The sequence below is a fragment of the Lontra canadensis genome, unplaced genomic scaffold (assembly GCF_010015895.1).
Source record: "Lontra canadensis isolate GAN:19392208 unplaced genomic scaffold, GSC_riverotter_1.0 scaffold52, whole genome shotgun sequence".
Taxonomy (NCBI): Eukaryota; Metazoa; Chordata; class Mammalia; order Carnivora; family Mustelidae; genus Lontra; species Lontra canadensis.
Genome location: NW_022631046.1, coordinates 1,267,879 through 1,295,122, shown reverse-complemented (window position 1 = coordinate 1,295,122; position 27,244 = coordinate 1,267,879). Strand labels below are relative to the sequence as shown.

Genomic DNA, 27,244 nt, shown 5'->3' with positions numbered 1-27,244 from the left:
ACACACCAATCACAAATCCAAATATCACATTTATAAAACTCATCTGAGGTTTGCAAAATGTATTGACATATATTTTCCTTTTGGATCAATATTTGGCATTCCATCAAATAGATAAGATAGGTATTACTACCCCTTTTACATGTAAATAAAAAAACCAGGCTCTGGTAGTACGAAGAGAGTTATTCAAGGTCAACTGACTGGTAAGTTGTAAATTCAGCATTCAGAGTTGCTGATCCTGAGTTTTACCAAGCCTGATATAGTTGTGAAAAAGTCAATGCACATGTAAAATCTTAATGTACAATGGATAATTCCTATAGTTAATGGTATTAGCTTATTGTGAAAAATCCTAAGGTTGCAGATCATTTTTACACTATGATTTCAAGAAATGATTTTACTACTCTCTATATCCATTTCTATCAATCATATTTCTCTGCTCAGCAGGGAGCCTGCGTCCCTCTCTCTCTCTCTCTGCCTGCCTCTCTGCCTACATGTGATCTCTGTCAAATAAATAAATAAAATCTTAAAAGAAATGATAGAAAATTAAATGTGCAAAGAACTATGAGAGACCATAAAGAATATATTTAAATGACAGTACTCTTAAAAATTTTAATGTTTATAGCAGCGATGTCCACAATAGCCAAACTATGGAAAGAACCTAGCTGTCCATCAACAGATGAATGGATAAAGAAGATGTGGTGTGTATATACAATGAAATACAATGCAGCCATCAAAAGAAATGAAATCTTGCCATTTGCGATGACGTGGATGGAACCAGAGGGTATTATGCTTATTGAAATAAGTCAGTCAGAGAAAGACAACTATCATATGATCTCCCTGATATGAGGAAGTGGAGAAGCAACATGGGGGGTTTAGGGGGTAGGAAAAGAATAAATGAAACGAGATGGGATCAGGAGGGAGACAAACCATAAGAGACTCTTACTGTCACAAAACAAACCGAGGGTTGCTGAGGGGAAGGAGGGGGAGAGGGTGGTGGGGTTATGGACATCGGGGAGGGTATATGATATGGTGAGTGCTGTGAAGTGTGTAAACCTGGCGATTCAGAGACCAGTACCCCTGGGGCTAATAATACATTATATGTTTATAAAAAAATTAAAAATTTTAAAAAAAATTTAAAAATTAAAAACACCATATATTATTATATAATAAATTGACTTCTTTTTTTACATAGTTAAATTCAAAAGATTAAGTTCTTTCATTCTTGAATTTTTTAATAATTTTTTAATGATTTATTTATTCAACTGAGGGGGGAGAGAGAAAAAAAGCAGGGATGGGGAATGGGCACAGGGAGAGAGTCTCAAGCAGACTCACCCTTGAGCATGGAGCTCCATGCAGGCCTCAAGCTTAAGACCCTGAGATTACGACCTGCGCTGAAACCAAGAGTCGAATGCTGAATCCACTGCACCATCCAGGCACCCCTTAAGAGTTTTTTTATGCTAAGGACATATATTACTTAGTTCTATGCTCCCCCAAATAGAAAACATGACATCAATATCCAAATGTTACAAGGTTAAGCAAATGTCAACTTACAAATAAAGATTATTTGGATTAAGTACCCCAAAGAAATGTCTAGTGATCTAGTTGATCTAATTCTTAGTCGTATCAGATTAATATGGGAAATAAGTCATATCAGACTGATAGGGCAAAAGTCTATCAGCTAGTATTAATTTTAACTATTAAAAGGAGATTTCTTTGATAGTTTAAATTGTCCAAAGAAACTAAAGGCATTATTTCTCAAAAAAATGGTATTAATTTGAATATTTTCTAATTTCTTTTAATATTATTTTTGCTCAGTAATGTGGCTTGAGATCCACTTCTATAAAATGTATGAGGTATAAAAAAAAATGTATGAGGTATGTCAGTTACTGAGTGATTTACTGCATATGTCCAAACCATAGCTAAGCATTTCTATTGAAATTGTGTTTCTTACCTGGAAAATACTGTAAAAAGATCCAATAAGTTTGTGGATGCCCAAATTATTTAAACAATAAATACCCCTTTTAAAACCAAATCAACTTTCATATGTTAGATCATTGAAATAATTTGAGGGAATTTTTGAATACAGAGTCAGTTTTTGCTTTGTCAAATAGTGGAATAGTTTAATAGGTGGAAGTTAAATCATTTGGCCCATAAATGCTCAAAGGATGAGCACTACTGTGGAGAGATTGTGAGAAAATTTTATGGTTCTTTTAGGAAAAAAAAGTATGCATTAAAATCGGGTTATACTTGTTCACTTGTTCTAGAAGAGTTGTATAACTCAAAAAAGCAATTTCTTGTTAAAGGTGGTTTCTTTCCTCTACTCCATGTGCCTTTGATGAACAAATTAATCATATTAGAGTGAATAGGTTTCAATGAAATATTAAGCAGAGGGAGACATATACACACTGTGCTCCTGTTTTGGTTTTAGACAGTTATTCTCTGCAAAGATCCAGATGTTTGGTGGTTTCAAATGAATCTTCTGTGTCAGGTACCCATCTCAGTTTAATGTTAAGGTATTTTTTTAAGTGTTACTTTATATCCTTAGGGAAATCGAATTTAAATCAATCTTAACAGTTACAAAGACATGCAAGTTGAGAGCAGATTAAAAATCGTTCTTCCAGGACTTAATAAATACCACTTGAGAGAATGAGACATCCTTCTGAATTAAATTAACTACCTCCTGCATTTTCCAAGGACTATATTCTTTACAAATATAAACAAACTAGCTCTGGGAGATTTCTACAAGTATGTCTTTGAGAAGAAACAAAATGAGTAGGATAAGTGACAGTTAAAATCTACTAAAATTTGAGGGTTTGCCAATATACTACTTTTTCAAATCCTATAAAGATATATTTCTAATTTATGTACTAATTTATTGTGATGCACTTCCACTGAATTGCTGGTAAAATCTAATAACCTTTCTACTTGTTATGAAGATCAAGCATTTACTTCAAACAGTCATTCAGCACATTTAGTGCTTATGCAGTTTGTTTTTACCTGTTTTGAGAGATAGTCAGGTTCTGTAGTAAAGGCAGCCAATAGGAAGAAAGTGCTTCCACAGTTGAAATGCTGTTATCATCCAAGTGCAATTCTCTTAGTAGAACATGATTCTCCAAGGATGGAAGCTATATTTAAATTTGAGTCATTAGCTTATATTAAGTAAAATATTTTTGTCATTCAACAAAATTTAAAAACATAAAACCTATTAAAACTAACAAAAGGTATAGTCTGTTAAACTGTATATCTAAATCAAAGTATAATGTTATGAGAATTTTAGGATGAATAAAATTTATAAGAATTAACTTTATAATTAGAATTTTTTAAATAAAATTTACTTCATGGTAAATTTTATTTAGAATTTCATTACAGATACATTTGGCTCCACTTACATATGAAAATATAACTGAAAATTATGATTTATTTTAGTGTTGTGAAAAACTTATGTTAAATTAGTTTTTTACAAAATATTCTATGTTGAACTTTTTTTTTAATAGAGATAAGTATGTGACAGTTTCAAGTAAACTGGAAGTCACATACAGATGATAAAAAACAAAGAAAAATTAAAGTTCCTTTTAATTTTTTCTATCAAAAGAAAAATGTTGTATTAATCACAGAAGCCAATAATTCAAAGAAATTACCTCACTTAGATAATTTCCCTGTAACTTCAGTACCTGGAGCAATCCACAGTTTTCAATACCTTCAACTTTAGTTAGATGATTATGTGAGCAATCCAGGTATATAATGGTAGGAGTATCACAAAGACCTTTTGTACTAATTAACTGATTGTGGTCCACAATTAGTTGCTGAAGATTCCTCAAAGATTCTAAACCACCTGGAAGAAAAATTTTCCAAGATCACTTATATCAAACATTCTTCTAGAATCTAAGATGCAATTTCTAATTAATTGTACCTATTTTCCAATCTTTCTAATTACAAGTGAAGATTTAGCCCCTATTCTTGTGAAAAATGTGTAAGTGTAAAAAGTATTCTTTTTTAAACTTGTACCTAAAAGATATATTTTTGAATGACATTGTTATATACCAATTGAAAACTGAACACAATACTAAAAAGTATACATTGGGTGGACACTGATGTTTTACTTTATTTTCAAAGGCAACAGAACAAGGGAGAAATAGAAGGACTTGTTTTCTTAAAAAAAAAAGTTTCCAACTCAGTTTTAGGGTCTTTGAAGTTTGATTGCTTCCTTAAGATTGAATATATAATGTTGGAATGCTATTTTCCTACAATCCCATTGAGATAGCTATCTTAAATTCCCAAGTGAAGTAGGTGCAACCATATTGACAACAATGAAATATTAACATATTCTTCAGGTATTTCAAGATTGACACATGTATCCTCCTTGTTGCCCAGATAAGGTTAAAACTAATATGATACTATATAAAAAATACCAGAGGAATCTTCAACTATAGCTCAGCACTTATAAGGAAAAAACTGAGAAGGTTGTTCAAGTAAGCCATCAGGAATTAGCACTGGAAGTCTGTAAACATTTCATGAAAGATACTAAAAATCTAGAAAATGTTACTTAGATTGAATATTGGACTAGATATGATATCTTTAGGTTACCACACTATTACATGAAATAGGCAGTTCTAGAAACTGGAAATATGGTTTAAGTTCTAAAGTAGGTACTGGTAAGCAGACGATCTTCAGTGAGTATTGTACATATGGGAGTCATTGAGGCTGGACCTTGGAGAATCAAGCTTCATTGTGATTTTCTTGTTGAGCCCCAAAATATTTTATTCAATTTAATGTTGGAATAAACATGAGTTTTTTTGCCCCAAAAAAGTTATTTGATAAGAAACTGAAAGATAATCTTGAAAAAAACATAATTAACATATAAAAACAATATCTAGAATTTATGTAATAAATTTATCCTGGAGAAATTTAAGGCACTAACTCAAGGTTTGTTCTTTTGATTACACATTGTAACTTACAGAAAGAAAGGGCAGACAGTTGGCTTATATGAAAATGGAGAAATAAAAGGAAGAATCAAGTAATATTACCAAGATTTCACAAGAAAACTTATTGCTGTATCACATTTTAAAAATTTAGATAATAGAATTGAGTGTATTGTACCAATATTTCATAGAGATACATTTGAAGAAAAATTATATTTCAAAATTGCAGTGTTTCTAATAGTTTGAGTCAAAAGAACTTAATATTATGGGTGCTTATTCTGTATAAAAAGGAATACGTTTTTATGCTAAAGAGTTAATTTTCTTATAATGATAAATTACACATTATCTAGGAAAATACATAGAAAGACCCATAGAAGAGAGGGACTTAAATTTAAATTTAGGAAGTAATTTTACATTTTTTAAGTTCTTATCTAGGATTGATGTACTGGTATTTTCCTGTAATGTAAAATAGTAAGTATGACTTAGAAAAAAATTGTCATCTGTTATTGTTCAAGGAGCGAATAGTTCTGCCCAATAAGACAGTTGACTAAGTTTAAACAACAGAGTCAACTATCTTATATATATTATATATTATACATTATCAATTCCAAGTTATTAAAAATAGAATATTACATACAATAGTATATATTAGCTGAAATGTAATTTTAAAGTCTGCTGAAATAGAAAATACTTTGGAATTTAGTATGCCTTATGATCATATCGAATGAATATCAATTAACCCACTGAAGCAGTTTAAAGACATTCAAGGAGGAAGGAAATAATAAAAATTTATAATTGTGTAAAATAAGGTGTCCTTTATTAAATATTTAAACATCCCAAGCAATCTACTTCCATAAGCTTAGTATTTTTAAAAGCCATGGACATTACTCTTAAGTTTTTCAGAGCTATTGAGAACTAGAATCTTCTATTAACTCATTTAAAGTTGGGAATGCATTGGTGAGACTTCTCAAAGGTAACCCAAGAAGAGAACCAAGAATGAAACAACATTAAAAAAAACTATCTTAATGACAAAAAAAGGAAATCATTTAAAGAATATGTGGAACTGAGGTCTGCCAACCAACAAGTGAATGAGCTTGAAAGTAGATCTTTCAGCTTCATTGAGCCTTGAGATGATACTAATCCTGGATGACAGCTTGACTGCAACCTCTTGAGAGATCCTGAGACATAAACACCCAGTTAAGCCACTCCAAGATTCCTGATCCAAAGAAAATATGCAAAGTGTTCGTGATTTTAGATTGCCGTTCTAGGGCAATCACAATATATATTTGCTTCACAACAATATATAACTAATACAGTAAAGATTCTATTTGAAAGAAAATATGAGAAAGAAGAAAATATGTTGAAAATGCTTTGGGCAATAGAAGGATATTTAAAGAAATTTAATGTAATAAGAATTCAAAGATATTAAAATAACAGAAACAGATAAATAAATGGACCAAAATAACACCATGACAGAACTAATAAATAATTTTGAAACAACATTGTACATTAACAGAGAGCTACAGCTTGGATTGCCCACAAAAAAAGAGATCATCACACTGAGAATAAAATATGAAGAAAGCCAAAAATAAAAAGATATAGATTAAATTAATTAAATAATAATAGACATGAAAGACAAACTCAACCAAAATATGGATCATCCATGGTTGAAAAATAGAACCAAAACAAAAAAGTTTTCAAATATATGAAAACCAAAATTTTCCAGAAACAAAGGAATAACTTAATCTGTAGTTTGAAAGGTATATTATATTCCAAAGCAATTTTATGTGGATTTATTGACTATAGGATGTTTCTTGGTTAAGTTACTGACTAAGGACAAGGAGTGTTATTCAGGTATCTTCACAGAAATCAGTTATAAGAACAGAAAATCAAGTTAGCCTCTTACTTGCAATAGCAATACATAATATCATGTATGCAGTGAAGCAAGGTCACAAAGTACTAAATGAAGTGTTACCTAAAAATAGAATACACAGCTTTCTTCTCACTCAAGAATGAAGGCAACTGACAGATATTCTCAAACTTGAAAGAATTCAGGGATAATAGGATCCATCTTTCTTTGAAAAATAAGATTTAAAAAGAGCTAATGAACTAGGTAATCCAGATAAGCAGAGGGTGAAAGGAACAGTTGTAAAAAGCACTGGTACTAACCCATTGTCATATAGATCTAATGCCACTAAAGGATATGTACATAAAGTCATAAATCCTGATGTGAATAATAATTGTGGGAGGAAAAGGAGATTGTGAAAAGTATAAATATTCCAATTTATTTTACTTTCTTAAAAAGAGTTAATATTGTCTAAAATACATGAATCAAAAGCACATGTTTTAAAAATTTACTTAACAAGAATATAACTGGCAAAACTGGAAGGTGGAGATGGTAGTATAAAGGAGATAATTTTATCATCTTTAGCTTGAGAAGCCAGTCTAAAATTCTGAAGTCAAAACAGTTTCATATACATTCTTGCTCTATTGTTTAACAATGCTTTTGAGTTTTTAAGTATGTCCCATCTTAGTAAGCTGTAGAAAAATTGACTGAAAAGGAGTGTTCCCAACCGTAATTCACATAGGGATGATTTTTGGTTTTGTTCATCATAAGATTATTTTACATACATTAATATATTTCAACAAATGCTTACTTTATAAATCATGGTACTTTTTTTTTAACATTCTTTTTTAAAATTTTATTTATTTATTTGCCAGACAGCGATCATAAGTAGGCAGAGAGGCAGGCAAAGAAGAGGAAACAGGCTCTCTGCTGAGCAGACAGCCCAATGCGGGGCTCGATCCCAGCACCCTGGGATCATGACCTGAGTCGAAGGCAGAGGCTTTAATCCACTGAGCCACCCAGGTGCCCCTAAATCATGGTACTTTTTAAAAATTCAAATTGATGTTTGACTTCAGTAGTGGTTAAAGTTATGTCTGCATCATCTCAAAAGCAGCACTAAAGTGGTAGCTGTTTATTTAATGTTAATAAAAATTACACGCCTAGAGCTTATCTCTTTATATGTACTGTAATAATGACAGGTACTATTAAAGTTTATCTACTGTTTAGTTAAACTTTACTTAGTTAACTACCTAAACTTTTTTAAATTAAACTTTACCCTAAATACACTTATTTATATAGGAAAAGTAAGCACAATTGGCTGAAGAGTTACATTTATTTCAAGTGATTTCTTATTTTGATTACTTTGTTCTTTCATATAAATTCATCTTATATATAGAAGGATATTTTGTTCACCATTTTATATTTGTTATTCCTCAAAGATTTTTGTATTTCTATTTAGGTGTGAGCTATGTTTTTTACAGTTTTATTTTCTTAATACAGGTATATGACAAAATTTTCTGTGATTTTTTGAAATAAACAGAGTAGCTTACAGAAACACATATAAATCATTTATATTTTCCACATTTCTACTAAAAATATCAAAATCTATTTTTGCAGTTTACTTGTAATATAAAATTCATCAGAGATCCATTCTATTAATTTCAGCCCTGTGTTATGTCCACATGGAAATAGAAAAATAATATAGACAGAATCTCTCCTCAAATATGTCTTAGTTTATCAATTTAACTATTTTTTAAATTATAACATGTAAAAATGTTAACAACTTATCGTGAACTGAATAAATTACAAAACAATATTATTACAGTAGAGTTCTTTTAAATGGCAGAAAACAATCTGAAAAGACAGCAATTATGCAAGAAATTTAAAAAACAATCCCATTTATAACTACATCAAAAAATAAAATAAAATTCCACAGAATAAATTTAATCAAGGAGGTGAAAGATCTATATATTAAAAACTATAAGACACTAATGAAAGGAATTTATGAAGACAAATAATTGGAAAGACATTCTGTACTCCTGAATTAAAAAATTAATATCACTAGAATGTCCATATCCAGAGCAATCCACTAGAATGTCCATATCCAGAGCAATCCACAGATCCAATGCAATCCATTTCAAAATCCCAATGGTTTTTCACAGAAATAGGACAAATAATTGTAACATTTATATGGAACCACAAAAGACCCTGAATAGTCAATGCAATTTCAAGAAAAAAACAAAATTGGAGGTATCACACTCACTGATTTCAAACTATACACCAAAGGTATAGTAATCAAAACAATATGGTATTGGCATAAAAACCTATTGGCATAGGTCAGGAAAACAGACTAAAGACCCCAGAAATAAACCAATTAGTTTATTGTCAATTAGTTTATGACAAAGAGGCCAAGAATATAAAATGGGGGAAAGAACAGCCTCTTCAATAACTAACATTGGGAAACTAGACAGCCACATGCAAAAAAATGAAGCTTGACCACTGTCTTACGACATACACAAAAATCAGCTCAAAATGAATTGAAGACTTGAACATAAGACCTGAAACCATAAAGCTCAGAGAAGATAACATAGGTGGTAAACTCCTTGACATGGGTCTTTGGATGATTTTTTAAAAATCTAACACCAAAAGAAAAAGCAACAAAAGCAAAATAAACAAGATAAACAAACTAAAAGCTTCTGCAGCAAAGGAAACTATGAATGAATTGAAAAGGCAACCTACTGAATGGGATAAAATATTTGCAAATCACATGTCTGATAAAGGTCTAATATCCAAAATTTATGAACAACTTCAACTCAATAGTGAAAATCCAATCTGATTAAAAAGTGGGCAGAAGTTCTGAATAGACATTTTTCCAAAGAAGACATACAGAGGGCCAACAGGCACATGAAAAGATTCTCAACATCATTAGTCATCAGGGAAATGAAAATCAAAATCACTACGGGCTATCACTTCACATCTGTTAAAATAGCTATTCTCAAAAAGACAAGAAATTAACAAGTGTTGGCAAGAATATGGAGAGAAGAGAACCCTCTCACACTGTTGGTGGGAATGTAATTGGTGCAGCCATTATGGAAAATAGATGGGGGGGTCCTCAAAAAATTAAAAATAGAACTACCTTATGACCTACCATTTCCACTTTAGGATATTTATTTAAAGAAAAAAATGCTCCTGACATGAAAAGATATATGCATCCCCATGTTTATTTGTTACGACATTATTTGCAATAGCGAAAATATGGATACAACCTAAATGACCACTGATGCGTGAATGGATAAAACAACTGTGGTAATTAGATGTACAATGGAATATTATTCAGCCATAAAAGAAAAGAATGAAACCTTGCCATGTGTGAGAACATGGTTGGATCTCAAGAGCATTATGCTAAGTGGAGTTAGACAAAAACAAATGTTAGGGGTACTGGGTGGCTCAGTCGTTAAGCGTCTGCCTTAGGCTCAGGTCATGACCCCAGAGTCCTGGGATCCACCTCCGTGTTGGGTTCCCTGCTTGGTGGAAAGCCTGCTTCTTTCCCACCCTCCCTGCTTGTGTTCCCTCTCTCACTGTGTCTCTGTCAAATAAATAAATAAAATCTTTAAAGAAAAAAAAAAGACAAATGTTATATGATCTCTCTTATGTGGAATCTAGAAAAACCAAGCAAACAAACCAAAACACAACCCATATATGCAGAGAGCAGACAGAAGGTTATCGGAGAGAAAGGGGGTAGAAGGGCAAATTGGGTAATGGGGGTCAATTGTATAACAGCAGATGATAACTAGATGTACTATGGTGATTACTCGTAGTGTATATATACAAAAATCAAATGATGTACCCCTGAAAGAAATATAATGTATCAATTTTATCTCAAAAGAGAGAAATATTTCCAAACACAAACACACCAAAAAAAGGGGGGCACTTAAAAAGTGAGTGAATCTTAATGATATGATATTATAAAATAATACTGTCTTAAGCCATTCCAAATACACACACATATAATAAAATGCATGACAATAATAGCACATTAATTTGGGAGTGAGTAAATAAAGTTTAAATTTTCTAAGACCCTAAACTGCTTTGAAAAAATACCAAATAAATTTATATTTAGTAAATCAGGAAGGCATGCCATATCTACAGTAAACAAAAAGAATAGTAAAATAATCTGTAACTGGTAATAGAAAGGAAAAAGGAAATAATTTAAAACCTCAACTAAACCAAAAAGAGGCAAGAAAAGAGAAAAAATAGAACAGGCAAAACAAATAGAATCAAATAGTAACATAATAGATTTAAACTCAAATATATTAATAATTGCACTTAATTATTAACTGAACTTAATGCGTTATTAGAGACCAAAGGCTAGAAACAAAGCTAAAATTTGTCAGGCAGCCCAGATAAAACAATAACAAAAGCAACACATTTTCACATTACATAAAAGAAACCAAAAATAGAACGTAGAAAGACTGTAAGTAAAAGGATAGAAAAAGATATGTTACGGGCACCTGGGTGGCTCAGTCGTTAAGTGTCTGCCTTTGGCTGGGGTCATGATCTTGGGGTCCTGGGACCGAGCCCCATATCGGGCTCCCTGCTTGGTGGGACGCCTACTTCTTTCTCTCCCACTCCCCCTGCCTATGTTCTCTCTCTCACTGTGTCTCTGTCAAGTAAATGAATAAATTCTTAAAAAAAAAAAAAAAGATACGTATACACTAAAGTAGTGATTCTCAAAGTGTGGTCCAGAGACCAATCTCCTACAGACACTTTTAAAGGTTCCATGGAGTCAAAACTATTTCATAATAATTCTAAGATGTTATTTGCCTTTTCATTCTCATTTGCTCAAGAGCTTATAGTGGTTACATGAGGTGTGATATTGTAGCAAATTGAATGCAGAAGGAAATACGGAAATCCAGCTGTCTTGCGTTAAGCTAGACATTAAAGAGATTTGCAAATACATGTAACAATAACCCTCTTCTCACTATATCTTTTAGGTTAAAACTATGTTTACTATTTATAAAACTATTACTAATGAAAAAACTTTATTATCATAAGCTCTGAATTACTAAATAAGAACAAATTTTTTCTCATTTTTTTTCTATACAGTAAATGCTAACAGAATAAATGAAAGGTGTTTGAGGCAGGTACTCAATAATTTTTAGGAGCGTAAAAGGATCTTGAGTCCAAAGGAAACCTGGTTAGGGTAATATCAGACACAGAAGACTAAGGCAGAAAGCTTTACTACAGATAAAAAGGGACATTTAAAAGTCATAAAATAGGTCAATTCAAAAGAAATATATAACAGTTATAAATTTACATAAAATGAATAGCATGGCCTCAAAAATATTTAAAGCCAAAAAAAGTATAGTCTCTAAGAATAAAGATCTACAACCCACAATCATCAGGGGAATCATGTATATAGCTTTTTTCTACAACTATGCTAATAACATGGTCAGTAGCACATGTTGATTACAGGCAGTATGGCATAATAAAAACACAAATGGTCTCTGAGACAGATAATCCATGAATTTCAGGTCTATTCCAAAACTAGCTGCATGAATATAAAAACATTACCTAACTTCTCTGAGTCTTTGGTCCTTTATTTGGAGTGAGGGTGATTGGGAGGATTAAAAATAGTATTTGAACATAGCTTGTACAACACTTTCACATATTGGCTACTAAAAATAATAACTATTATTGTTTCCTAACAATTATCCTCAATGAAAAGTAGTTAATAACTATTGTGACCAAATAAGACTTCAAAGACAAATATTTGAGCTAAACTTTGAAGATGAAATAGGATACTAATACACACTTTCAAAAAAGTCTATATACAATTGATTAAACAGTAATTTGATCCAGTCAATTCATTTGGCTCAAAAGGGGGATTCTAGATGGGAAGGAAGTTAGAATAAGCTGCCCTTTCCTCCTTTAATCTTACAAGTTCTTTGCTATCAAATGAAGGAAAAATAACTGAGCAAAATAGACTTAGAGCAAGCCTTACCTTAGAATACCATTACTTTCTCAACATCTCTAAGAAAATGATTCTCTCCCAGTCAACATTTCTATTTTGTCCATTCCCCATCCCAAATAAAACAAAACAGTAGCCACAAAAATATTCAAGCGCTTCTTGCAAATTATGTAAATATAACAAATATAAAGTATCACTTAAATATTGAGTCCACTGCTTCAATATATTCTTTATTAACTCTTTAAAAGTTTCCTACATCCCACAAAATAGAACTGAAGCCAAGTGTGTTTATCCCTCAAAGAGCCCTTGCCCATGGCAAAATTAGCATTTGGCTATACTTGCTACAAATATCTATTTCAAAGAATTCCTCCCACAGAAATGAGCCAATGGTCTAATAAAACATTCCTGTCACAGTGGGGGGAAAAACCTCTCCTGAAAAGAACAGCAAAATTAAAGATGTTAAATTAGGCTGGAGGTTTTCACTAAATAAGTGTTTGGGAAAGGTCTACCTCCTTTAGCTACTCAATGATTGCTATGTTTGACAGTTATGTACAAATATGCTGAGCTGCTCTTAAGATTTTTAATTTCAATGCAAAAGTTCTTCAGGATCATACATGTCGTGTGGAAACAGGAATAGTGAAACAGGAATCAGAAAACTTGGATTCTAGCCCCACCTCTGTTAGGAGTTTGAGGAAAATTATGTGAGTCTGTTTTTTCATCTGTAAACTTAAGAAGCCTAAATTGGCAGATCTGTAAAATCCCTTTCAGCTTTGTACTGGGCATTGTTGCATTTCAAAACTGAAGAGTAAGCTAGCACCATCTAGTGGAATACAAGAAATTCACTAAGTATACAGCTGTGAAAAGCATTGCTACAAGCAAAATATCCAGAGCTTTATTTTATTTTACTTCATTATTTTTTTTCTACTGTTCCAAAGACAACATTGGGTAACAAGAATTAAGCCAAGAAGATTTCCCCTATGAGTCAAGACAGTAATCAACCTTATGTGGAAAGTTTGCATTATTTCAATATCTTTCATACTTTTATTAGTGTCACTTTTCCAGAAAACAGTATTATCTGAAAATAAAGCATCGGGCGGGGGGTGGGGAAGTCTCCTAATACTTCTACCTATTTATAATATTTTCTAGGAATGTATCACCTGAAATTTATAAATTAACAAATTAATTGCTGGCATTAAAGAAACATGTTTTTCCAGATAAAAGTTTTCTTCACGTAGCAGAGATAGAAGCTTCATGAATGAGAAGATAAAAAATAATTATTTGTTCTTACACATTAATCATACTTATTTTCGTTTTTACTCAATAGTCAATAAATGAAATATAGCAATTTATTCCAATTCTCTTTTTTTTATATAAATATCACTAGATAATCTAGGTGAAAGTCAGGATACTCATTTGCTTTGTTTATTGCTGCATCCTCAGCAATATTCTATTACTGTGTTCTAGTGCCTGGAAAAGTGCTTATACATAGTAGCTGTTCAATAAATTTCTTCATTATCAAATTTATTAATCAATAAACCTTAAAATTTTTACTTATTTCTGCATAAAGAGTTTTAATATGCTCTAATAAAATAGTAATAATCTTAAATGTTAAATGCATATTTATTGCAGAGGCAGTGGAATGAGGCAATTAAAAAAATCAGATACCAGAAATAGACTTGAGTTTCAAATCCTGGCTCTATCATTTACTAACTATATGATCTTAGATAACTTATTTAACCTCTCTGTGCCTCAATTATTACCTGGGGTGTGGGAGGAGCACTTAATAGTAACTAACTCATTGCAGTTATATGAAAAGCAAATGAATTAAATGTATAAAGCACATAAATATATGGTGGTTAAAAAAGTAATCTATTACTCTATTTATCATGTTAAGTTGTATTTTTTCCTGTAAATAAGATTCATAAAACAATTTCATCATATGGCATGAATTTTTTCAAATTAATTCACTTTCAGAACGTTTCTCTTAGAAAGTCATTAAAATCCAACATAAAAACAAAAGAAAACAAAGAAAACTAGATTATAAATTATAAATCACCTATTTTTCATTTGTTTTGGCTACTTGTTAAAAAACTAAGTCAAAAATACTGTCTCAAAATATGAAAAACTTCTCAGAGTTATTCAACATCCATTCAAGGTATGTTTTTCCATATTACTTTTGGAAAATAGAATGTTTTACCAATTTTACCTGAAACTTACTTACAGGAAAATTCAGGCAAAAGAAAGCATGAAATATCATAATGATATCATAATCTTGAAATTTAAACTGCAAATCACCCAAATTAAATTGAGTTACAAAAGACAGTACAGGAAAAAAAAACCTTCCAGAGGAAAAAAAATAAATAAAACATTTTAGATTAATAAAAAGTATGAAGAAATCTGTTGTCTGATTAAAATAAATCAACTAAAGTGAGCTTAATAGATTAAAATTAAGAAAATATTTTGACATTCAAAATATGTAATAACTCCAGATCAAATAAAAATATTCTATAATCAAAAATATGCTATGCAAATAGAATCAATTATAGAAAATAATATTAAAATGTTATACAGTAGTCTTTAAATCAGCCACAGCACACAATATGCTTAAACATTAAATCAAACATACTTAATTTTTATTAAATTAAAAATACACAATTAACTTTACATAAATTTCCATTTATAGAATTATATTTTAAGTCATTCCTTTTAAAAAAGTATACTTTACATTGCATTTCTATTTCTGTAATTAGGCAGTTTCATTAGAACAGTAAACATTTAGCATAAATAATTTCAAATGAATTTCCTTAAACAGACTGACAGTTCCTATTCTCATTCACTTAAATGCAATGAAATTCAAATAAAAATGTGCATTAACGTTTTCTAATAAAAAGAGTAATTAAAGTTAAACTTACATATTAACTACTGCAATAATTACAGCTTAGTAAGAATTAGGAACAGATTAAACTTGAAACTACAAATGCAGAATACATGGTATTGCTTCCAATTTTATTTCACCTCCTTAAGAAATATTATAGCGTGGAATAGTAACCTATTAACTTATAAACACAAATCTATCTTTGTGTCCCTTCATGAGAGTTCTTAGCATCAATACATCATTGAAAGACAAAATCTATGCTTTTCCCTTAGCTCAACCAGAATCTCTGTAAGCAGTTCCTGAAGATGAAAAACAGACTCCAAACAGTCCTCAGAAAATCTACTTTTTCATGTATACTCTTCTCACACTCAATAAATACAGTGTTTTCATTGTACCCAACAGACAGCAAAGATGTCTTTTACCTTGTTTGCTCTGTACTACATAAAGATACCTCAAGTACATCAATTAATACTATGGCAGTTTCCACATAAATCTTGCAGATATCCTATCCCAGGAAATCCACTGGTTACAAGAAATCCCATACAGCCCTGCTGGCAATGAAAATGAAGTGAATGGGAGTCAAAGCATTTCTTCTCACAAACAGCCTTTTTCTTTTTTTTAAGCTTGCTTCAGTGTGTGCCAATATAGCAACATACATTATCAATGCACTTGTCTTCATTCCAACAACAACAAAATTATTTCTTTTAAACTGAAATTTTAAAATAAAAAAATTGTATCAAAAGTATCACTATTTCCATACAGGAGAAAATATGAGTAGTCCCAAAGCAAGCAGCACATACACACTGACAAATAAACACACTGAGGAGTATTTTACATTTTATTTTCAAAAGTGTGCCTTGAAATGTCTGTAAAAGTTTGCTTTGTGAAAACAACTGTATTTTTTCCCATATTAAAAAAAAATCAGAGATGACGGTGACTGCCTTGATCCAACTTTCTCCATACCTCCTCTAGAAATTCATAAAAAACAACAAGTAAATAAAAATACCCCAATCTATCTTTCCAGTGTAAATGGGAGATGAAGAAATTACAACCTGAATTTTTCTAAGTGGGATGGTAAGTATCTGTAACCAACACAATCCAGGCTAAATCTACACTGGTACAGAAGGAATACTATGGAAACTGGCCAGATATGTAAGAAATGGAGATGCTTCAGTGGTGGAAGAACCCATGTATTATCAACAAGACCTCCTTCCAGAAAGGGAGCATCATCCCAAGTGGGATAACAGTACTAACACCAAGGATATAAGTTGAATTACTAGTGCAAATGGTCCTGCTCTATATGAAACAAAAACATTTAAAACTGGATCAAAAAATAAAACCCAAATCTATGCTGTGTATAAGTACACACCCAAAACAAAGTGTTTCTAAAGTTTTGTGGGGTTTTTTAATGAACAAGTAGACAAATACAAATAAAAAGAAAATGTCAGGCAAGGTAGAATTTAGTCTCAAAACATTAAAGAGACAAAGAAGGAAACATAAATATCAAGACTAAAATTCACAATAATGATAACGCAGTTAAGAATATCTACAAAACAGCATGGAGCAACACTCAAAAAATGGAAACCAAAGGATATACAAAAAGAAATAGGCTAAACAGACACATGAAAAAGTGCTCCATATCACTCAGCATCAGGGAAATACAAATCAAAACCACAATGAGATATCACCTCACACCAGCCAGAATGGCTAAAATTAACAAGTCAGGAAATGACAGATGCTGGTGAGGATGTGGAGAAAGGGGAACCCTCCTACACTGTTGGTGGGAATGCAAGCTGGTGCAATCACTCTGGAAAACAGCATGGAGGTTCCTCAAAATGTTGAAAATAGAGCTACCCTATGACCCAGCAATCGCACTACTGGGTATTTACCCTAAAGATACAAACGTAGTGATCCGAAGGGGCACGTGCACCCAAATGTTTATAGCAGCAATGTCTACAATAGCCAAACTATGGAAAGAACCTAGATGTCCATCAACAGATGAATGGATAAAGAAGATGTGGTATATATACACAATGGAATAATATGCAGCCATCAAAAGAAATGAAATCTTGACATTTGCGATGACATGGATGGAACTAGAGGGTATCATGCTTAGCAAAATAAGTCAATCGGAAAAAGACAACTATCATATGATCTCCCTGATATGAGGAAGTGGAGATGCAACATGGGGGGTTAAGGGGGTAGGAGAAGAATAAATGAAACAAGATAGGATTGGGAGGGAGACAAACCATAAGTGACTCATAATCTCACAAAACAAACTGAGGGTTGCTGGGGGGAGGGGGTTTGGGAGAGGGGGGTGGGGTTATGGACATTGGGGAGTGTATGTGCTATGGTGAGTGCTGTGAAGTGTGCAAACCTGGCGATTCACAGACCTGTACCCCTGGGAATAAAAATATATTGTATGTTTGTAAAAAATAAAAAAAAGAAACAGGCTAATTAATAATAAATGTATTTATACTAGCTCAACTCCGTCTATAGTGGGTCAAGTAGATATAGAAGATCTAAATCAAATGATCACCAAGCTAGAACATAAAGATAAAAATATAAACTCTATATTCCAATTAGAAATACAATGACCTCTTTCCAGGTGCACATGAAACATTCCTGAAAATTGACCACATATTAGAAAATCACAATAAGTTCCAAAAAGTAGAAATGCCACAAAGAGAATTCTCTCCCTATATATAATGCAATAAAACTAAACAGAATAACAGCAACAACACAAAATGGTCTTACCATATAGAAATTTTAAATCTTAGCTAAAAGGCAAAATATGTCATAAAATTGTAGAACTGATGAAAACAGAGAAGTTACAGACCAAGCAGTGCTCACAGAAAAAACTATAGACTGAAGTATTTATGTTAACAAGGGTGAAAAAGAACAAAAACAAAAAAGAATTAATTATTTAACTCAGAAATAGAAGGAATAAAATAATAAAGAAAGGTGGAAGGAACTGACATTAATGTGTATTAGTGGTAGGAGTGCAAAATTGTATAACCCATAAATTGTGGATGGCACTATTTTCCTAAATTACAGATGTCCTTTGCACCAGCAATATACATCGCAGAAAATTAATCTAAAGATATAACTGGTAAAGTATAAAATGATATAAGTATCAGATTAGTTATGGCAAATGTGGAAGACTGGAAACCATCAGCGTCAATCAACCAGAAACCAATGGAATAAAACCTAATTAATCTACAAAATTGAAGACTATGAAACCACGGAAAAAGAATGCTCCGAACTCCGTAACACGTTGTTAAGTGAAAGCAAGATAAAGGACAGTACTTAAAATATTCTATATTTTAATCCTAGAATTAGGATTAATATATACACCTATATCTCTTGGATATATATATGTGTATATATGATATTTAAATGTACATACATATACATATAAATGATACACATTAAATGCATACAGATGTTATATGTGCTTATGTACAAAAACATCTATATATAAAAATATATTGGAGAACAGAGTAAAAAGGACAGGGATGAAAGATCAATCTCTTTGAGTATGCCTTTTTAAATGTAGTTTGGCTTTAAAACATATATTTGTTTTATACATCAAACATAAAATTAAATCAAATGAGAAAAGTGAACTTATTCCTACTACCCCACCTACTCCCATCCCACTCCCTTCAGTCCAGACCATATTTCCTAATGATTTTAGGATGAGGAGGTGGAAAAGATAGTACCTTTTAGGTGTCCAAAATTTAAGTTATTAGTATTTTACCATGAAAAATTTTTACCTAGTTCCTGACTTTTTAGCAATCCTTCATTATTCATTAACCATTATTTAAGCCCCTATCAAGTCCCTTGAGAATCTCACAAGTTTAAATAAAAACAAAACAAAAACCAACAGAGAATTTTAAGCCAGGTAGTAAAAAATACAATGATATTTTTATTTTAAAATTATCACACTGCTAACAGTATGGAATTAAGTTCTTCCTTTCAGCAGAAAGAAGAGGAAAGTTGGGTAGTAAAAAGTGAAAGCATAAACAGAACACTTTCACAAAATTTGACAGCGAAGGGTAAGAGAGATGAGGCAATGGTAGAAGTGGCAAAAGGAACTGTTTGACAAATGACAGGTGATAAAAGATACAGCATCAGAGGACACTGACAATTATATTTATAAACAATAGAAGGACTGGCCTTAAGAAGGCATTCTCATTGCTGAACTGTATGGACTATAAAGTATGAGGGTGGAAACAGATATAGATAAATAGGGATACAGATATACAGCTGGAGAGATGGAAAAGATTAGGGAGATTCAAACCGATGGATTTCTCTCATGTGGTGGTTGCCTTATCTAAAAAAGGAAAAGTTAGGACAAGTGGTGTGGAAAGCAAGGAAGGGAGTGATGACAGGGCTTTTTAGGGAATAGTTATGGTTGTTGCTAAGTGCAGAAAGCATAGAATCTATAAAAATATGATGGTACTGAACCAAGGTATCATATTCTTCAGTAGAGCTCAGATCACCACTAGTTAGAAAAAAAGGAAGGGGCGTCTGGGTGGCTCAGTGGGTTAAAGCCTCTGCCTTCAGCTCAGGTCATGATCTCAGGGTCCTAGGATTGAGCCTCGCATTTGGTTCTGTGCTCATCAGGGAGCCTGCTTCCTCCTCTCTCTCTCTGCCTGCCTCTCCACCTACTTGTGATCTCTGTCTGTCAAATAAATAAAATCTTAAAAAAAAAAAAAAAGGAATAGGTAAGTGAATATACTCATTTAAGAAGCCTCTGATAACAAGCCATTTGCCACTGGTGGGAGCATATTTCCTTTATATATATTAAAAATGGTCTTATTATTTCCTTCATGTATTTGGATAAAAGATTAAGTATGGCATAAATAAAATTTAAAAATTAGTAATGGTGGCCTATTCTTGAAAAGGAATAAATGAAACAAAATGTAATCATGAGAAATAAATGTCAATAAATTCAAATTCCCTTGTTCTTACCAATTCGAGTGATTTTATTATGTGAGAGTTCAAGATTCTGGATATTAGTGCAGCCATCCAAACCATGAAAAGAAGTCAGTTGATTTTTATTAAGAAGAACAACACAGAGATTGTCCAAATTTTCACAATTGATAGTCTCAATATGGTTTTCCTAAAACAAAGAACAAATGTAATTAATTTTAGTTCAATGGCTTATTAGTGGAACATTTAAAGCTTACAAAAAGAGGAAGAATGAGATATGATCTCCAAGTAAATAACTGAATCTCTGACTTTTACGATAAACATACAGAATGTTATATTATCTAAATGAAAATATTAAGTGACCTAATAAATAATTACCTGATTTTATATTTATTAATCTTTGAAAATACAGAGAATCAAAATAAAATATTTCAAACAATCTAAATGAACAAAAATGAACACTAGGTCATGGTTCCTTTAAAACTGTTAAAGAAACCAAACATTGAAAAAGTTGGTATCTCCCTACTTCCCCCTTCTCAGTCCCTTTTGCTCCCTTTCTCTCCAAAGAACACCAATATTGTAAGTTAGGTATGTATCTCATGTATAGGTTTATACTTTTACTACACATACATATTTCTGCAATACATAATGTTGGTTTCAGTGTCAAGATCATGTGTCTAGGACGTAACAACAATTTTATTTTTTAAGAGCTCAGAAAAATAAATGGGCTTTTAAGAATCCTAAGCGTGTAGTCCCACAGCATCCCTCTCAAATATATTTATAAGCATAGCCTTTGTCTAATGGAGGAAACCTAAAAAAAAGCATAAGAAATCCACAAAGTTTTCAAAGAAAATCACATTGGTGGAAGCACTGTGTGAACTGAAAAGAATATAAGTCAAATGAAAAGAAGCTTCTAGCCTACCACCCACACCCCTTCTTCTATGGGAAAGAAACAGGCTCAGGAAAAATCTCAGCTGTGACTAGTATGTCTTGTGGATAAAGAAGTATGCCTTGAGAAGGTCAAAACCCCAGTGGGCAGAACCAGGGGTCACAGAAAACCATCTTCATTGAGCAGAACCAAGTCCTTATTAAGGAAATGAGGATATGTGCTCAGCTATGGAATAGGGACACATGGGCTTCTTGTTTTCTTTCATTTTGAATGGAATAGCTATTGTAATTAATCAAACCTATCTCACCACTGTATTTTGAGTGTGGGGGTGGGAGAGGAGGAGAGAAGATACTTTTCATTGTATCTCACAGATCTCTGAAAGAGTGCTACCTGAGCAGATCACCTCCACCTGGATCTGATATAGATGAGAAAATTTTGTGCTTCAAGTCTAAGTCTGAGGCCACAAGGTTGGTGAGATTTAGGGGTCTCTGGACATGAGTGTATTTTGAATGTGGGACGGACGTGACTCCTTAGGACCCAGAGGGTAGACTGTGGTAGACTGTTACTTTGCCCCAATAAACCTCACATCCCAAAATTCACAAATCCACCCAGCTCCTCTCCCATACAAATTCAGGTTTGGCCAATAGAACATTAGCTAGTATATGCCAGCAGATGCCTGAAAAACACCTGCATATTGGAGCTTGTCTTTTTTGGAATGCTCACTCTTGTGATTGGGCCACTCTATAGAGAAGCCCCAAAATGAAAGAGACAGAGACACAGATACACAGAGAGAGAAGAAAAGAAAGAGAAATTGAAATTCTAACCTCCCAAGGCACCAGACAAGGCATTTTGGACATTCCAGCCCCCACTCCAAATTACATAAAAGATCCAGGCAACAAGACACAAATCAGAAGAAACACCCAGACAAGCCTGGCCTCAAATCATGGCTGGCCCACAGAACCATGAGAAAATAAAATGGTTGTTGTTATAATTTACTATAATAAAATGGAAAATGGATTTATGTTTATATTTCAGCAATAAAAATTTTGAAGAAATAGTTACTATATAAACAATAACCGATAACTTAGGTTCTAAAGATGTCAAGGATCAAACAAAAAGTATAAAGACAATAACTATATCATCTGCAAACAGAGATGAGTGATTTCCAGGCCATACTTCGTAATCATCTTTCCTCAAAGGTTCTCACAAATTTTGTTTTCTATTTTATTATAGGATAAATAATGAGGAGAACAGAGGACATACCTGGGCATCAATATGCTTCAGTTTTTTGCAGTTACTCAGGCTGTGCAAAGAAATTAATCCACAGCGTCGAAGAGACAAAAACTGAAGATTTGGACACTCTGCTAGTGTGGAGAGACAACAACCTGGCAAATCTTGAAATGTAACTGTTGTAACCTAGAGAATTCAAGAAAATGAGATTACATAACATTATCTAACAATAATGAATATAAACTATATCAGCCTTGCAAAATTCCTTTTTAAAAATTCATTAAGGGATGCCTGGGTGGCTCGGTTGGTTAAGCGTCTGCCTTTGACTCAGTTCATGATCCCAGCATCATGGGATCAAGTCCCACATCAGTCTCCTTGCTTCTCCCTCTCCCTCTGCCCGCCACTCCACCTTGTGGAGTGCTCTCTCTCTGTGTCAAATAAATAAATATTTATTTATTTTAAAAATCTTAAAAAAAAAGTCACCAAAAAAACTAATGATATATATCAAAATTGCATTTGTTAACAATTCCCTTTCAATTAAGCTATCTGGTTCTCCTTTGTTCCTCACATAGAAAGGCAAAATAATGCAATCATCCATGACCAACTCAAGTTCAAAAATCATATGCATAGAAGCAATAATAAAATCATCTATTAGCTCATTTGCTGATATTTCACCAAATTCATTTTCTGTGTGAATTATTTTGGCACTATTTTCAAGATTGTAATACACAAATGTGTATTACACAAATGCTTACTGTACCAAACAAATGCTTGATACTATCAAACACAGGATACTGTGTTTGACAGTATCCTAGGGATACCTGGGTAGAAATAGTAACAGGAGCCACAATATGTCAGGGGATAGATTCTGTGTCCAGCCTGCCCATGATTCAATTAGAATGACTCAACTACCTTCCAAAAACAAAGAAAGCCTGAGAAATTATAGGACCTGTAATAAATAGGACCATGCAATAATAATTAAACCATGTAATAAAAATAGCTTTCTATTACAAGTTCACTGGTATGAATCATTCCTTATTGGCATGAATCATTCCTTACTGTTGAATAATGTAATATACTCAGAGCATATAGTATCTCTGATGTAACATAGCATGAATGGCATTTTTCTGGTATTTTCAAACATTTTGAAGACCATATTATGAAATTTCTTATTATTGAAATATCACTGTGGACTCAATAATTCACAAAGGTTTTTCTTAAAGAATTTTTCTGTCATTTTGGTTTTAGTCTTTTTAACTAAAGAAAATTCAGTATCAAAGAATGTACTCAACTTTATGGTATATATATTAAGAACTACACTTATAGTGGCACAGGAATATGTCAGATAATGGGAATATTTCTGTATTACTGAAAAGCACTCTACTTATTAAACTCAAGAGCTCTCACATAAAGAAAATGGCAGAGAAATAAGTATAGCATGTTGGTTCTTCACTATAATTAAGTACATGAATGGAAATAACTATATATGTTAAATTTTTTATAGTAAGAATTATTTCATATTGTCATATCAAAAATCCTAAGGCCAGGTTTCTCATGTACTGAAAAACAACTTTAACATTATTAGCTTTATAGGAGGAGTCTAGTATATATCATACTGAATCAGAAATTTTTTTTAAAGATTTTACTTATTTATTTGACAGAGAGGGATCACAAGTAGGCAGAGAGGCAGGCAGAGAGAGAGAGAGAGAGGAGGAAGCAGGCTCCCCGTTGAGCAGAGAGCCGGATGCGGGGCTCGATCCCAGGACCCCAGGATCGTGACCTGAGCCGAAGGCAGAGGCTTTAACACACTAAGCCACCCAGGCGCCCCGAATCAGAAATTTTAAAAATGTACTATTGTAATTTAAAGCATTATTGTTTCAGAAAATCTATGAGAGTCTTAAGAACAGTAACCCCTCTTCCTTCGGAACATTTCCTGTGCATTAAATTAAACTAAAAGTTTTAAATTTACGTATTTATGTAAGTGAATGGGAAGATAATATGTTCGTGGAGATATAAAGAAGGGATTAAGTCCACTCCTTGCTTTGAGTAGCAAAGTTATAAGCAATATTTTTCAAACTTCAGGTGAATAAGTTTCTCATTTCATAATTATTTCAGGAATTTCTGTTATTCATAGTCTAAAATGACTTTTGAAACAAATTTATATTTTATGGTTTTTCAGAAAGAAAAATATTCATCCATTTGCGGCAAAAAAAAAACCTGCTGTGTATTACCCATTTTATTTGTCCACAAAGAGAACTTATAAATTCTGTAACTGGCAAGCTAGCTGTATACTAACAAGTATTTTAACACACAATTTAGAACTAAGCATTTAAAAACCAAAAACTCCACAACTGTAGTTTTATAGTAACAAATGGTTCTCTACCTTCTTATTTATATTATCCTGCCTGACATAATCATACACTGCTTAAATATCACCTACGGAAATGGTTAGATTCCAGTTTTTATGGTGGTAATTTCTCTAGTTAGTTTAATTACAGTACAGGAGTGACAACTGTTGCACAGTCATTATTAATGGTATCTACTTTCGAATATAAGGTATTTCATAATATTTCCTCCTCCCTTTTATGGAAGATTTTTAAAATTTCCTTATGATATAGTAATTTTTTTTAAGATTTTATTTATTTATTTGACAGACAGATCACAAGTAGGCAGAGAGGCAGGCAGAGAAAGAGGAAGGGAAGCAGGCTCCCTGCTGAGCAGAGAGCCCAGTGCAGGGCTCGATCCCGGGACCCTGGGATCATGACCTCAGCCAAAGGCAGAGGCTTAATCCACAGAGCCACCCAGGCACCCCAACGATATAGTAATTTATTATCTATCCTACCTTAGGTTTTTCCAAACATATGAGATCAAAATAAATTTTTATATTAATCATTTGTTGATACATGCATGACAATAATCATATAAATAACTGCTTTATGCTCCAAATAGTAAGGTCAGTATAGAATTAGTACTTACAGGTGTTCATCACTGCATGGTCTGTTGAAAAAGGGCAACTGGAGCATAGTGGATGTTCACTAAATGTTTCAGAAATAAATGAATAATAAACTGCCCTATGGCAAAACTAAAATACAGCATTCATAGTTTCTTTCCTTAATAAAGGGTAATAGAAAAATATTTCAAAAACTAGTATTTTCAGGTTCTCATAACTTAAACTCTTCTACCTACAGAACTTATGACTCATTCATTTTATCTTAATAAAAGATAATAAATCAATTTATTACTTAATCATCCATATTTCCCTAAATCCTTAACAGATCATGGTACATAGGTACATGACCTAAAATAGCTATGTAATTTTAGAGATTTCACTTTCAATTATTCTTGACTTCAATGCAAGGAGTGCCAGTGATTTATGGTAGACTATAATACAAAAATAGTGAAAGCAGTAACTCTTGGTTTTTCTTTTTGCAGAACATCTGTTCAGAGATAAAATTTTATATCGCTTCAATCTAAAGAAATAACATTTAAAAAATCAGCTGCAAAAGACCGAATCTGAGGTATGATAACCGGATTAAATGAAGCAGAATCTAACTTCTAGTAGCTCATGTACCAATACAACACCAGTTTATTAGAATTTGCCTTGTATAAAATGTGAGACATTCTGATCTAAAAGCTAGTAACAGCTAAAATGTTATTCTTCATGTCATGTTATAAAGCCATATAAAAAAATCCTTAAATTCAGCACCCTCTTTTTATGATTATTTAAATCAAGTAATCATTAGTAACAAGACACCAAAAATAAAAGAAAAATAAATTAGAACACTAAAACTAGAAAACAATATATATATTAGTTGTGTATAATCTCTGCTTGAGATCCAAGTTTGATAATGACTATTACATATACTAGGAGCCCTAGACTATATTCTTTGTATATGTTATTTTATTTATTTATTTTTAAAGATTTTATTTATTTATTTGTCAGAGAGAGAGAGAGAGCACAAGCAGGCGGAGTGCCAGGCAGAGGCAGAGAGAGAAGCAGGCTCCCCTCTGAGCAAGGAGCCCGATGCAGGACTTGATCCCAAGACCCTGGGATCATGACCTGAGCCGAAGGCAGCGGCTTAACCCACTGAGCCACCCAGGCATCCCCATATATGTTATTTTAAAATTCAACAATCCTATCCAATAGATATTGCTCTTCCCAGTTTATAGAAGACAAAACGGAGGCTCAAAAAGGTCAAGCACCTTGCCCAACGTGACATAACCAATAAATAGCAGAAATAAAATCAGGACACTGATCTTACTTGACAGAGGGCTTATTAATACTTTATTGAATTATACTCAAATAATTTTTACATTAATTCCCTTTTTAATTAATTTATTCTATCTAAATTGTGAAGCTAGCAGTAATACAGAGATAAGATTAAGATTCAGTCAGATTATTTATTCATCCACTTGTCCATCTTCCCACTTAACCACCCCACAGTCAAGTAATGAAAACCACTATTGTCTGACAAATTGTAAAGAAACATAGACAAGAGTCAGACCGGATTTCATGTGCTGAAAGCTGAAAGTGAAAAATTAATATAAGCAAAATGAATTCATCACTGGGTGAAATTCT

The 27,244-nt window shown here is 32.4% G+C and overlaps 1 protein-coding gene across 4 annotated transcripts in view; it reads right to left on the bottom strand.

Annotated features, from left to right (window-relative positions):
• LRRIQ1 (leucine rich repeats and IQ motif containing 1) overlaps positions 1-27,244 on the bottom strand; it is a 210,511-nt gene that overhangs the window by 156,678 nt on the left and 26,589 nt on the right. For all 4 annotated transcript variants that reach the window (XM_032874162.1, XM_032874163.1, XM_032874165.1 and 1 more), the window contains 4 exons: positions 22,699-22,851; positions 20,586-20,736; positions 3,636-3,829; positions 2,995-3,122 (listed from right to left, as the gene is read on the bottom strand). In XM_032874162.1, coding sequence (XP_032730053.1) covers positions 2,995-3,122; positions 3,636-3,829; positions 20,586-20,736; positions 22,699-22,851 — 626 coding nt within the window. The remainder of the gene's footprint in view (positions 1-2,994; positions 3,123-3,635; positions 3,830-20,585; positions 20,737-22,698; positions 22,852-27,244) is intronic.